This window comes from Pantherophis guttatus, chromosome 1 (assembly GCF_059756535.1).
Source record: "Pantherophis guttatus breed Tessera chromosome 1, ASM5975653v1, whole genome shotgun sequence".
In the NCBI taxonomy this organism is placed as follows: Eukaryota; Metazoa; Chordata; class Lepidosauria; order Squamata; family Colubridae; genus Pantherophis; species Pantherophis guttatus.
The window spans coordinates 157,826,471-157,839,172 of NC_142063.1; the positions used below are offsets into that span (position 1 = coordinate 157,826,471).

The 12,702-nt window shown below is 40.9% G+C and overlaps 1 protein-coding gene across 4 annotated transcripts in view; it reads right to left on the reverse strand.

The window, feature by feature from the left end:
- Positions 1-12,702, reverse strand: part of CWC22 (CWC22 spliceosome associated protein) — a 45,583-nt gene that overhangs the window by 18,606 nt on the left and 14,275 nt on the right. For all 4 annotated transcript variants that reach the window (XM_034428713.3, XM_087882063.1, XM_034428723.3 and 1 more), the window contains exons 7-14: positions 12,269-12,437; positions 11,014-11,067; positions 7,705-7,840; positions 7,422-7,628; positions 7,252-7,314; positions 7,024-7,128; positions 1,995-2,076; positions 660-720 (exon numbers count right to left, since the gene is read on the reverse strand). In XM_034428713.3, coding sequence (XP_034284604.2) covers positions 660-720; positions 1,995-2,076; positions 7,024-7,128; positions 7,252-7,314; positions 7,422-7,628; positions 7,705-7,840; positions 11,014-11,067; positions 12,269-12,437 — 877 coding nt within the window. The remainder of the gene's footprint in view (positions 1-659; positions 721-1,994; positions 2,077-7,023; positions 7,129-7,251; positions 7,315-7,421; positions 7,629-7,704; positions 7,841-11,013; positions 11,068-12,268; positions 12,438-12,702) is intronic.

Sequence of the window (12,702 nt, forward strand, 5' to 3'; positions counted from 1 at the left end):
TGCAGCAGAGAAAGTTAATGGGCATACCCCTGCACTGTTAACCTCCCACTATAGAGAACCACAAGGAAATTTTAACAGGGGGGCTGCACACCAAGTAGGTTTCAAACTTTTTTTAAAAAAAAATATTAATCCTTTTTCAAACAAGCATACATAAGAATTGAACAATTTACTACCTACTTTTTTTTAAAAAAGGGAAAAACATAGCACAACAAATAAAAACAAAACATCCCAAAAATCTGTAATTACAACTATATTTCCAAATCACCTGATTTTATTTATTATTTTATTTTTCACATTTTTGAACCATCCATCTCCCTTGGGGGGAGGGATGGGACTTTTAAAAAGGGAGAAATAAGCTTTCAATTGTTTCACCAAGCCCATCCAAGAACTTCTCCCGAAGGAAGAGGTAGCGTGACATTTTCTGATCGACAGAATTATATATGTTTCTCAAAAATGGCTAGATTACACCCACACCCACACACCCCTCAGATTTGCTCATGACGCACCCCAGGGTCACAACCAACTGTGGGAGAACCTCCATACTAGACATCAGCTGCTATACTATATAAAATATGATTGTCTCAGTAACTGTATTTTTAATGCCCTTTTAGGAATGGAAAAGCAAAAAAACCCCAAAAGAAACCCTTATTAAAACTTACTGTTTGAGTGTCAGGAAAATCCATCTTCAAAAGTTTATGGGCACATTCCTCAAAATCTAAACTAGAGACAGAGAAAGAGAAAATATACATTTATCTGTACACAACTGACTTTCATCCCTAACATGGTAAAAGCTTCTCACAAAACCTCAAAGTGACTTTGGTGCAACATCTAAACCATGCTGGTTTCCACTACTGTTCAGGCAAAGGCATCTTAAGACATCTGCATTCCAATGTTTATAATGTAAGAATTCCTTTTAACTGTACAAGAACTTCCAGAACCTCCAGAACTTCCCATATTTAGAACCTCTCTTACTGAAGTCAGACACTCCTTGTCACTTGATTTATCACTGGTCTCTGAGCCTTAAATCTGTTGAAATAAGTTTACATGACAACAGTTTACTATAGCAGTAAGGTACCAAAGTAGAAAACCAGGAGACAGTGAGTTCTAGTCTTGCCTCAGGCATGAAACCAGCTGAGTGAATTTGAGTCCGTCACTCTCAGCTCTTGGAAGATGACTATAGAAAGTCCACTTTCAAAAATCTTACCAAAAAATTGCTGGGACTTGTCCAGGCAGTTGCCAGGAGTCAACACTGACTCAAAGGTATACACACATATAGGTACACTTGCAAAAAGTTCATTAAATAAAGAAAACAACACATATACATCAATGTATGAAAACTCCATTTTCCTCCTCATTAAAAAGCACAATGTATTTTTTAGCTATGTACATTTCTTTGAAAAATAATTCTATTTTAGCAATTAAATGGTTTTTTTCCATGCGCTCCAGCCAAAACCAATAGATTTTCAGACAGACTAAAAACAAGATGATTCTCATTTGTGAGTCATTATTACTGTAACATCATATTAAACAGAAATGTACCAATTCTAATAAACAAATTAAAACACTGGCTTTTTCCACAATGTAATTTCACAGAATAACGGTTTTGACGTAAAGAAGGCAATAGAAACATTTGCAAACATTTTTAGTTCTAGGCCAGTTTTCTTTTATTCTACAAGTGCAGATTTGTCCGTTTTAAATGTATGAATTTTCTAATTTCAATAGATTCAGATTGAGAATTCTTCCACAATTTGTGGTTTTACATGACTGTAAATCTTCAATGACAGGAATCTGAAGAGTTGCAGTCCAACAAATTTGAAAGGAATCAGCTTGGTCAGAGATCATTTTGAAGTGCAGTCCTTACATATAAAGAAAAATGTACAAGTGCTATAGATTGAAGCTAACGTTTTGCATGCTGTCATCTAGGATGCTAGTTTGCCAAAGGGCCTGCAATTTATGCTATAAGGGTGTTAACTGAGAGTTATGTTTCATTTTACCTTGACTGAATTGCAAGGTAAATAGTTCGCCGGAAGGAAACCAAGTTAATTTCCGTTTTGTCGTGGATGGTAACTTTTTGTCCTTGATCAATAAAAGGAAACAAACAAAAGATTAGGATAAACCATTCAGGAAAATAATTGCATAGCATTGCCAACACATTGTTTCAGATGTGATTGTTCAAAATAAATGAGTTATTCATGAAAAATAGCTGAACTTGGAAGCTAAGCAGGGATGGGGCCTGGATCATATTTGATAGGAAACTATCCAGGAAGCCCAGCAAAAAAAGACTTATGTGGATTTTAAAGGCTGACCGAATGCATATTGTATTATTATACTTAATATTTGGGCCAGGCACTCCATTAAAACCCAACAAAAATACTGTACTTCTCTATAAAACTGTATTTAGAATTGTAATGAAAATTAATGCAGAACAAGAAAAGAAATTTAAAATAAAAGTATCACTTTTGGTGATACTTGGCCCAAATATTAAGTATAATAATACAATATGCATTCAGTCAGCCTTTAAAATCCACATAAGATCCACAAAATTTACTACCAGGATTAAGGTTTGTTTAAAAGTATTTCCCTTGAAATCAGATTTTAAAACTTTTATCTTGACTGAATCTTGCTAACACTTACTGTTTACAAAAGTAGGAGTGTGGATGTTGTTTTGCATTTATCCCCCTCTTATGGTTCACAAATAAAGCAGTTTAGCATATTTTGACAGTCTACAATTAATATCTGTAAAAATATTTACACAGTGGAAAATGGTTATACAGAAATACAAGAACACATTGAGGTAGATGCTAAATCTGAAAAATATTGTTTTTTAAACAGTAGGAAAGCGTTGTTTGTCAGGCCAAAAAAATAAAAAAGAAGATGGTAATTATTGCAGACTGTCATCATGAACAGAGCTTATTTAAACACTGGGTATTTATTTACATTAAAACAGTTTGTTTAGTTATGCATCAGACCACAATGAAATCTTACCTCCTGTTCTATTGCAATTGTTATATGTTGTTATAGATAGTATTCTTAGAGGCATAGGAGAATTCTCCCTCTTTCAAATTTAACTGAAATTCTCTCGATGATTTACAGTGAGGCAAAAAAGTATTTAGTCAGCCACCAATTGTGCAAGTTCTCCCACTTAAAAAGATGAGAGAGGCCTGTAATTGACATCATAGGTAGACCTCAACTATGAGAGACAAAATGAGAAAACAAATCCAGACAATCACATTGTCTGATTTGGAAAGAATTTATTTGCAAATTATGGTGGAAAATAAGTATTTATTTATTTATTTATTTATTTATTTTATTCGCCTTATATGCTGCCCTATCTCCCAATGGACTCAGGGCGGCTCACAATAATAAAAACACAAGCCACAACACAAAATAAAATCTAAAATCTAAAAAATTTAAAATTTAACCCTTAAAACCCCCCCATCACACCAGGTCAAGCGATTTAAAAAGCCAAGTTTTAAATTCACAACAGAAGGTGCGAAGGTCAGGCGCTAATCGGAGCTCCAAGGGAAGTTGATTCCAGAGGGTGGGCGCACCCACCGAGAAGGCTCTACCCCTGGGGGCCGCCAGCCGGCACTGTCTAGCCGACGGCACCCTGAGCAGGCCCTCTCTATGGGCGCAAACCGGGCGATGGGATATCGTTGCTGGCTGTAGGTGGTCCGCCAAATATCCTGGGCCTAAGCCATGTAGGGCTTTATAGGTCATCACCAGCACCTTGAATCTCACCCGGAGGGCAACCGGTAACCAATGCAAGGCGCGCAGGAGGGGTGTAACATGGGAGTATCGGGATTCTCCCATCACAACCCGCGCGGCTGCATTTTGCATCAGCTGAAGCCTCCGAGTGGTCCCCAAGGGCAGCCCCATGTAGAGAGTGTTGCAGTAGTCAATCCGTGAGGTGACCAGCGCATGAGTAACTGTGCGTAGGGCATCTTGGTCCAAGTAGGGACGCAACTGGCGCACCAGATGTATCTGGGCGAATGCCCCCCTGGTCACGGTCGTTATATGATCTTCTAAGCTTAACCGTGAATCCAGGAGGACGCCCAAGTTGCGCACCCTGTTTACAGGGGGCAAAACTTCACCCCTTATAGTCAGCGATGGCACCTCTCCCCTGAACGGAGATGCCGGTACCCACAGCCACTAGGTCTTGGCCGGGTTGAGTTGCAGTCTGTTTTTACCCATCCAGATCCGTACCGCTTCCAGGCACCGGACCATCACATCGAGGGCATCGCTGGGTTGATTCGGGGTGGAAATAAAGAGCCGAGTATCATCAGCATACTGATGATACCTCACCCCAAAACTACGGATGATCTCCCCTACCGGCTTCATACAGATGTTGAACAGGAGGGGCGAGAGGACCGACCCCTGAGACACCCCACAAGTGAGGGGCCTCGGGGTCGATCTCTGCCCCCGTCAACACTGCTTGCATTCAACCCGAGAGGTAGGAGAACCACCGTAAAACAGTGCCCCCCACTCCCAACCCCTCGAGGCGATGCATGATACCATGGTCGACAGTATCAAATGCCGCCGAAACATCCAATAGGACCAGAACAGAGGAATGACCTCTGTCCCAGGCCCTCCAGAGATCATCCACCAGCGCGACCAATGCCGTCTCCGTGCTGTACCCGGGCCTGAAACCTTATTGGTATGGATCAAGGTAATCTGCTTCATCCAGGACCAGCGGGAGCTGACGTGCCACCACATTCTCAACAACCTTCGCTAAAAAGCGGAAGTTGGAGACTGGACGAAAATGACTTAAAACAGCTGGATCCAAGGCAGGCTTCTTGAGGAGGGGCCTCACCACCGCCTCCTTCAAGGTGGTCGGGAAGTTACCCTCCCTCAAAGAAGCTGCTATCACTGCCTGGATCCAGCCTCGTGTCCCTCCTGGGCTGAATAAACCAGCCAGGAGGTACACGGGTCCAACACACATGTGGCCGCACTCAGCTTCCCCATGATCCTGTCCACTTCCTCTGGGGTAACAGAGTCAAACTCTTCCCAAATTTGGATATTTGGTCAATATCAAAAGTTAATCTCAATACTTTGTTATATATCCTTTGTTGGCAATGACAGAGGTCAAACATTTTCTTGGAATATCATCCCTTCAGAAATAAGACTGGCCCACTCTTTCATAAGTACCTGAAGGCTTGGTTTTGTTAGTGGGCCTGGGGAACCCAAAGTGGGATGGAGTCCATCAAATGGCTCATTTGACTGTGTGTTGTCGCTGGACAGGTGTGTGTGTGTGTGTATGGGGGGAGGGTATTTGTTTTTAATACTGTGTTTTTATTGCTTGTGAGCTTCTTAGAGTTGCTGTGAGCAAGTAGGCAGCTATATAAATTTTCTAAATAAATAAAATACGTATCTTTGGTAAAGACAGAAGCAGGTGAGAAGAAAAAAAAGCTAATATTTACAGTTGAAAAAAAGTTGAATGCCAAAATGAAATAAAACGTGTGCATGCTAGTCCTGACTGTGATCAAGACAACACTGGGCTTCCATTTCTTAAACATCAGTACTGCTTTTCCAGCAGAAACACGAAGTCAAGATTTTCAAAAGTAGATTAATTAGGCACAGCTCATTTTCAAAAACTGTTTTTTACCTCAAGTGAATAAACTTTATAAAAGCTTTAAATATACACACAAATGCTCTGATTTATGGGTAGTAAGTATAACTAAAATTATCCTTGATCTACAAATATTCACCTTTGCTAAGTCAGTACATTTTCCTGAGCACAATACAGAAGGCCTATGATGTTCATATAAATTTCCCCCAATGGTAATTAAAAACATCTGGTCTGCTTCTATGTTCAATTCAAGGTGTTGGTTATGGTCTTTAAAGCCCTACATGGTATTGGCTCTGGGTACCCGTGAAGCTCTTTTTACTCCATTACACCAGTTCCACCCAGTCAGGCAGGGAGGGCATGCTGTAAACTCATCAGTTAACGAATTGTGCCTGGAGAGGTCCAGGAAGAGAGCATTCTCTGCCACTGCCCCTGGGAAAATTCTTCCCCCAGAGGCGAAGCAGGGCCCCACACTTGAGGCCTCTCAGAAATATCCAATGACCTTACTCTGACAATTTGCTTGGGGAGAGATGGAGGTGCATGTGGCCATTGGGCTGGTAAGTGCCTTGAAGGCCCTCCCCTGCTTTGTAATTCTGAATTTTAAATACCATATTTTTCGGAGTATAAGACGCACCTTAGTTTTAAGGGAGGAAAATAGGGGGAAAAAATTCTGCCTACCAGTTATTCATCTGTCTAGCATCCTTAGCCTGGTCAGCTTCAGCACATTAGTTCGCTGATTTTGAGCGTGTGCTGGTTGGGGCTGAAAAAAAGCTTCTAAAGCACAGCTGATCGTCGGAGGGAGCAGCAATGAGGACAGCAGGCGAAGCGCGGACGATCGCTTCGCTCACAAGCGCTTGTTGGGGCTGATAAGCAGCTTCAAAAGCACAGCTGATCGTGGGATGGAGCTCGTGACTAAAGCAGGCAAAACGCGGAAACAGTAGCAGTTCCAGGTAGCCATTTTGGGCATCGTGTGTCGCGTTTTCAGCCTCCAAATGCGTCGTGTTTTCAGGCGGTGATCGGCAGCGATGTGCTTTGAAGGGCTCTCAAATGGAACATTTGGAGCTGAAAATGCAACACGTGGAGCCCAAAAACACAAGCCATTCTTGGTGGCAATCCCTGCAGCAAGGAAGAGGATGCACGGAGGCCGAAGGGTAGGCTGGGCTACATTCGGAGTATAAGATGCACCCAAATTTTCAGCCTCTTTGGGGCGTCTTATATTCTGAAAAATACGGTATTTTATTCTTGTTTTAATCTGGTTTATGTTATAATATTTATACCGTTTTTCTGTTTTTAAATCTTTGTACAATGCCCAGAATTGCTTTGTGAGGAAGATGGGTGAGGAAATGTGATAATTAAACAGATGTAATATAAATCAAATTTAGATTTATTGTCCTGCCATAGTGTATTACCCAGAGCTCTGAGTCGTTTATCCCATTTAGTTTAAACGGAACTCTTACCGTCTTCATCCTCCTCTTCCTCCTCTCTTTCTTCCTCATCCTCCTCTTCACTACTACCAGCATCCTGATCGGCTTCTGAGTCACTGTCACCTTCATCCAGGATTTCTACATTACAAAAAAAATAAAATAAATCAAAATAATAGATTGGATTGAGTCAGCAGCATTTAGGCCAGAGAAGTGCCTTAGAAATAAACAACCATGCCCAATCAAGAATTTGAACCCGCATACCTTTTTTCAGAGTTTTGTACTTCTCTTCATTTTCCACAAATTCAGGGTCCATTTTGAAGACATCTTCCCAAAAGGAGAAAAAAACAAAACAAAAAAAAAACACTGAAATTATGCTCTTGCACAATTCTACATCACAACAAGCACATGTCTGATTTCAAAAGCATACTTACTGAGAATGTCATCGGGATTGTATTCGTCTTCCAAAGGCAACATGTGGGTAAACTGATCTTCCTCCTCCACAAGATCAAGTCCTTCTAGAATTACTGGGTGATCTTTGAATCCATCTTTGCGCACCGCAAACATGACTTCAATCATGTATTGGACACGCTTGTCAGTTTCAGATTCATGAAGGACGTGGCGAAGACGGTCAAAGATGGCTGTGGGGTAAAATCGGTCAGATGGGGACTGCTAATTCAGGAATCAAAGAGGAACGTACCAGGGTTGCCTACTTACCGTTAATACCTCTAGGTGACACTTCCGTCAACTTGAGGCCACAGTCCTTCAGAAACCCAATGGCTACTTCAATACTGTCATCTGTAGGTCTTTCCAGGAGCAATGTGAGCATTTCCAAACACAAAACCTCGTGAGCCTGATAGGAAAACAATGCAAGTATTAGTAAAAATCTTAAAATAGTTGATAAAATACAACACTACTGCAAGAAGTGCAACGAGCTCAGGGCAACACATGCTCTCTTTAAGACATCCCACCCCATCAACAGCAAAGCAGTTGGAAGTATTCAAAGTGAGGTCCAACTGGATATGCCTATAGCAATTCTCTAGATCAGGAAATGTCAATTAGCAAGGAGTATTGTTTGAAGCAAAACATGAACAACAGTCAGCTAGAAAGACTCACTCCAATTCAACAGGCCTATTACTATGCATTTTGTCTTTCCACAACTATTTGCAGACAGATGGAAAATATAATAGAGAATGCTGGCAGAACCTTTCTGGGTCCCAAAGGTGCTTTTTTTCAGAAGGCAACTGGACTTCCTTGTTTTTTCTTTGAAGATGTTTCACTTCTCATCCAAGAAGCTTTGAAACATCTTCAAAGAAAAAACAAGAAAGTCCAGTTGCCTCCTGAAAAAAAGCACTTTTGAGACAACCAAGACCTGGATGACTGAGAATCTCCATAGATCAGGGGTGTCAAACCCGCAGGCCACATTTGGCCCGTGATGTAGTCAGATCCGGGCCGTGGGGCTGTCCTGGTCTACCCAATGCGAAGAGGAAAGATCAGGCCAATGTAGCTTCAGCCGGGTCTATCCAGTGCGAAGAGGAAAGATCAGGACAGCGTGGATTCGGCCTGGTCTACCCAATGCAAAAAGGAAACATGCCAGCAGTTTGGGGAGTGGCGTCAAGTCAGCCACACCCACCTGGTCAGCCATGCCCACCCCCAAGGTCAACCACAGCCCTGATGCGGTCCTCAATGAAATTGAGCTTGACACCCCTGCCGCAGACTTTTAGCTATGCCCCCTTCGAATGGTGGAGTATGAATGGGTTTTCCAAAAAAATTGCAGACTACAGGAACCGTTTGCACTTCAGTTTGAGGTGCAGACAACAGAGACTCCTCCCCAACAGCCTGTGCCTCTCTTCAACAGTGAAGGGACACAGGGCAGCCAAGAAGGCTCCACAGCCATTTGCACTACTCAGGTGACCCTGAGGACACAAATAAAGCTCCAAGAGACCTCAACGACTCTCTAAAAAGAACGCAAATGACCAGCTGTCTGTAAGGAAATATAAATCCTTCCATTCCCCATCATCCAGTCAGAGCTGAAGAAGCATCTTGGATGAGAAGCGAAAAGAAAGAAAGAAAGTCTTGTTGCCTCCTGAAAAAGCACCTTTGGGATAACTACGACCTGGATGACTAAGAATCTCCATAAAACTTTCTGGGGTTCACTCTAAAATACAGGGGATCAGGCCTTAGCCCGGAAAGGGTAAACCTGTTATTGAAAGGGTCATAAGGATGCCTGATTAGGAAATCTCAAGAGGAGCTTCAGCAACTTGTGTCCCCCTGCCCAAGCTGCTGAAAAATTGTCTATTTGCTCGTAAAGAAGGAAAACTACAGTATATAGGTAATCCTGGCTTAATCTTTTTTTTTTTTTTGTCTTAATCATCCCTTTTAGCAACTGTTAATAAAGTTGTGATGGTGCTGAAAAAGTACAAGCAGCTCTTGACTCACAATTGCAATTGGGACCAAAATTTCCATCGCTGAGTGATGTAATTGTGAAGCACACCACATGGCTTAGCGACGGCAATTTCTGCAATCCTGTTTGCTGTTGTTAACCGAATTTCACTGTTGTTAGGTGAGGCAACATCCTGTTGCAAGTCCCAGGCAGCTTGCAAGTCCCAGGCTGGCAGGCAGGCAGGCAGGCAGGCAGGCAGGCAGGCAGGCAACTGGCTGGTATCAGATGTGGGAGGGTGCAAAGAAGGCATGGGAAAACTTGGGGAAGGTGCGAGGGAACTGCAACAAGAGGTGTGTGTGGATCTGTGTGTCCAGCATGGCAGAGGTGCAGAGGGATTGGGAGTGGGTGTGCAGATGAAGGAAGCTTACCCCAGCAACTTTGAACCTTTCCTTCCAGTTTCCCCACTGAATTTCTGGGGAAGCTGGAAGGAAAGGTTACAAATGGCAATCACATGATCACATGGCATAACAACTGGTTTGAACCGGCGAGGCAATTTTCAAGTGCCCAGATTGCAATCACATGATCACAAGGCTGCTGGGACAGCCAGAACTCCGAAAACCTGTCATAACCACCATTCATTCAGCACCTTTTGTAATTTCAAACATTCACTGAATGATGTTGAGAACGCCCTGTAACTTTATGACCAGTCCTCATACTCATAACTTGCAGCATCCTCACAGTGAGTGAGATCTGGGTGCTTCATAATCAGCAGCTGTTTATGATCATCACAGTTTCCATGGTTGCAGCATCACCATTTGCGTGCTTTACTACCAGCTTCTGACAAACAGAATTAACGGAGAAGCCAGCAGTAAAATTGCAAGTTATGGTCACATGATTCTCTCTTAATGACCATGGAGGAAGTGAGGTTGGGAGGCTATCCAGGTCACATGTCTCACTTAATGACTGCATTGCTTAGGGAAAACTTCCACACATAACAAACGGCTACTACTTATTTCTGAGAAAGTCCTAATTCTGTGATATTAGTAGGTAAAAGTGAATTGAATTTACTACCTTAAAAAATGAGATTGCCACCTCAAATATGTTAGAATGTATGACTGCTTCTTCAATCACTTCATTAGGAAAGCTACCTAAATATGTATGATGACTAAATGCAAAAAGCATAATGCCTGCATCTCACTAATAGCAATAGCACTTAAACTTATATACCGCTTCATTGTGCTTTACAGCCCTCTCTAAGCGGTTTACAGAGTCAGCATATTGCCTTCAACAATCTGTATCCTCATTTTACTGATCTCAGAAGGATGGAAGACTGAGTCAACCTTGAGCCGATCAGGATCGAACTCCTGGCAGTGAGCAGAATTAGCTAGCACTACTGGATTCTAACCACTGAACCACCATGGCTCTTAATTGTCTATTGTGGTTCTAAATTGTGGTTCTGATTCTGACATGATTCAGGTTGAATTTAGCGTATTACAAATGGTGACAAGAAGTAATCTAGACAGCAAAGGAGATATAAAACATCAATAGATAACCACAGCTCCTCATTTTGTTGGTTCCTGTGGGAAGATTATCTTGTAAGTATCAAAAGCTAGACTATGATGTCCCTACAACAAATAGCTTACCACATTCTGATTCATAAGATGTGCAACAAACTTGGAAGCTGTCAGGCACTGTTGCTGCAAAACAAAACACGAAGATATACATTATTCTAAATTACTTTATTTTTCTATCATTATGCCATGATGAATAACCTACTGAAGCACGAGAAACATTACACTACACGTTTCGGAACACTGCAAGGTCATGAAGCGAGTAAAGCCACATTATGTACATATAGGAGTAGTTTGTCTGGGACATATTTTGTGTAATTTCCTTGGTTATTTAATTATGACCTGGATTTAAGTCTTATACCCATTTTCATGTATTTAATATTTCAAAATTATGAGAAATCATACTGCCATTCTTGAACAAGACAAAGGAGACTGGAAAGGACACAAACAGGGAGTTTATGGGCTACAAGTTGTTCATGCAAGCATGAGGGGATTCAAGTGGCTCATAGGAGTACTTAACATTTTATAATATTAAAGAAGAGAGAAATTGCCTGTCCCTTACTAGTTTTATTGGAAAAGAGACAAAAAATATTTACCAGTAACCATCTTCAGGTCAAACAAAAAAGTGGGATTAAGTTAGTGGGCCTACTTGAACTATGATTAAATTTACAATCAATTTAGAAATTGTATTGCACAATTATGGCTTAATAAGTACATAGTATTATGGCTTGGCTCAGAAGCAGCAATAAGCCATAATATGGTTTGTCTGTTTTTGCTTAATATAGTGTACAGCAATGAAAAAAATAAATCATTTTTATAAACCAGTTCTTATGCAACTGTCACTTCACTGTTATGCTACAGAATTGTAAGCATTTGCTTCTGTTTAACATGGATTTGTTCTTTATACCCTTGATGATTTGATTTTTTTTCCTTCTTAGTTTTTACAATGGCAAAACAACAACAACAATAATATATTTGGGCACCAAGAGAGCAATATTTTGCTTCTTCATGTACAGTCTTGCATACGTTTGCAACCATTTCAAAAATTAATTGAATGTACTAAATCAATACTTTTTTCAGTTTTGTTGTACAGAAAGCATTTTGTTTTTCTTATATTAAAATACTTTGAGTTTCAATTGATTTTTACTCCTGTAAATATTAATATTATATGGCCCTTTCTTCTCTGTGATCTCCTCATGACTATATACATGTACATTAATGAGGAAATAAGTCTGATTGAGCATATTTCCCTAAGGCAGCTCAAAATATAAAGAATTTAATAGACTCAACCTTATTCAATTAACCTCTCCAATGGCTTTTTCCATACCTTATCATTTCTTCTGTATCCTTTACGAAAATTTAAAATGAGTCTCTTGAGAATCAGTTCCCCAATATTTGGAAATTTGGAATTGATAATTGCTACAACAGCTGCATATACATGAGTGAAGATGGGGGAAGCACTCTGGGCTTGCAAAATTGATCTTGCTAGTAATCCCCTATAAATGAGAAGAGAGACATAAAGACCCTTTAAAGAAAACATAATTTAATCTAAGTTTAAATGCAGGCAACAAGGCACGTGGAAATGAATTTCCTTACTGCCCCTAGCTCCTTAAAAAGTTTTCAAGAGATTAACTCTCATCTGATTGATAAGACTTCCCTGTATGGATATTCCATCCACCCCACCAGTCTACCCAATCAGTGGCAGCTCTGACCCTCTGAAATATATTGGGGGGAGGGGGGCGAGAATCTGAAAGGGCTACA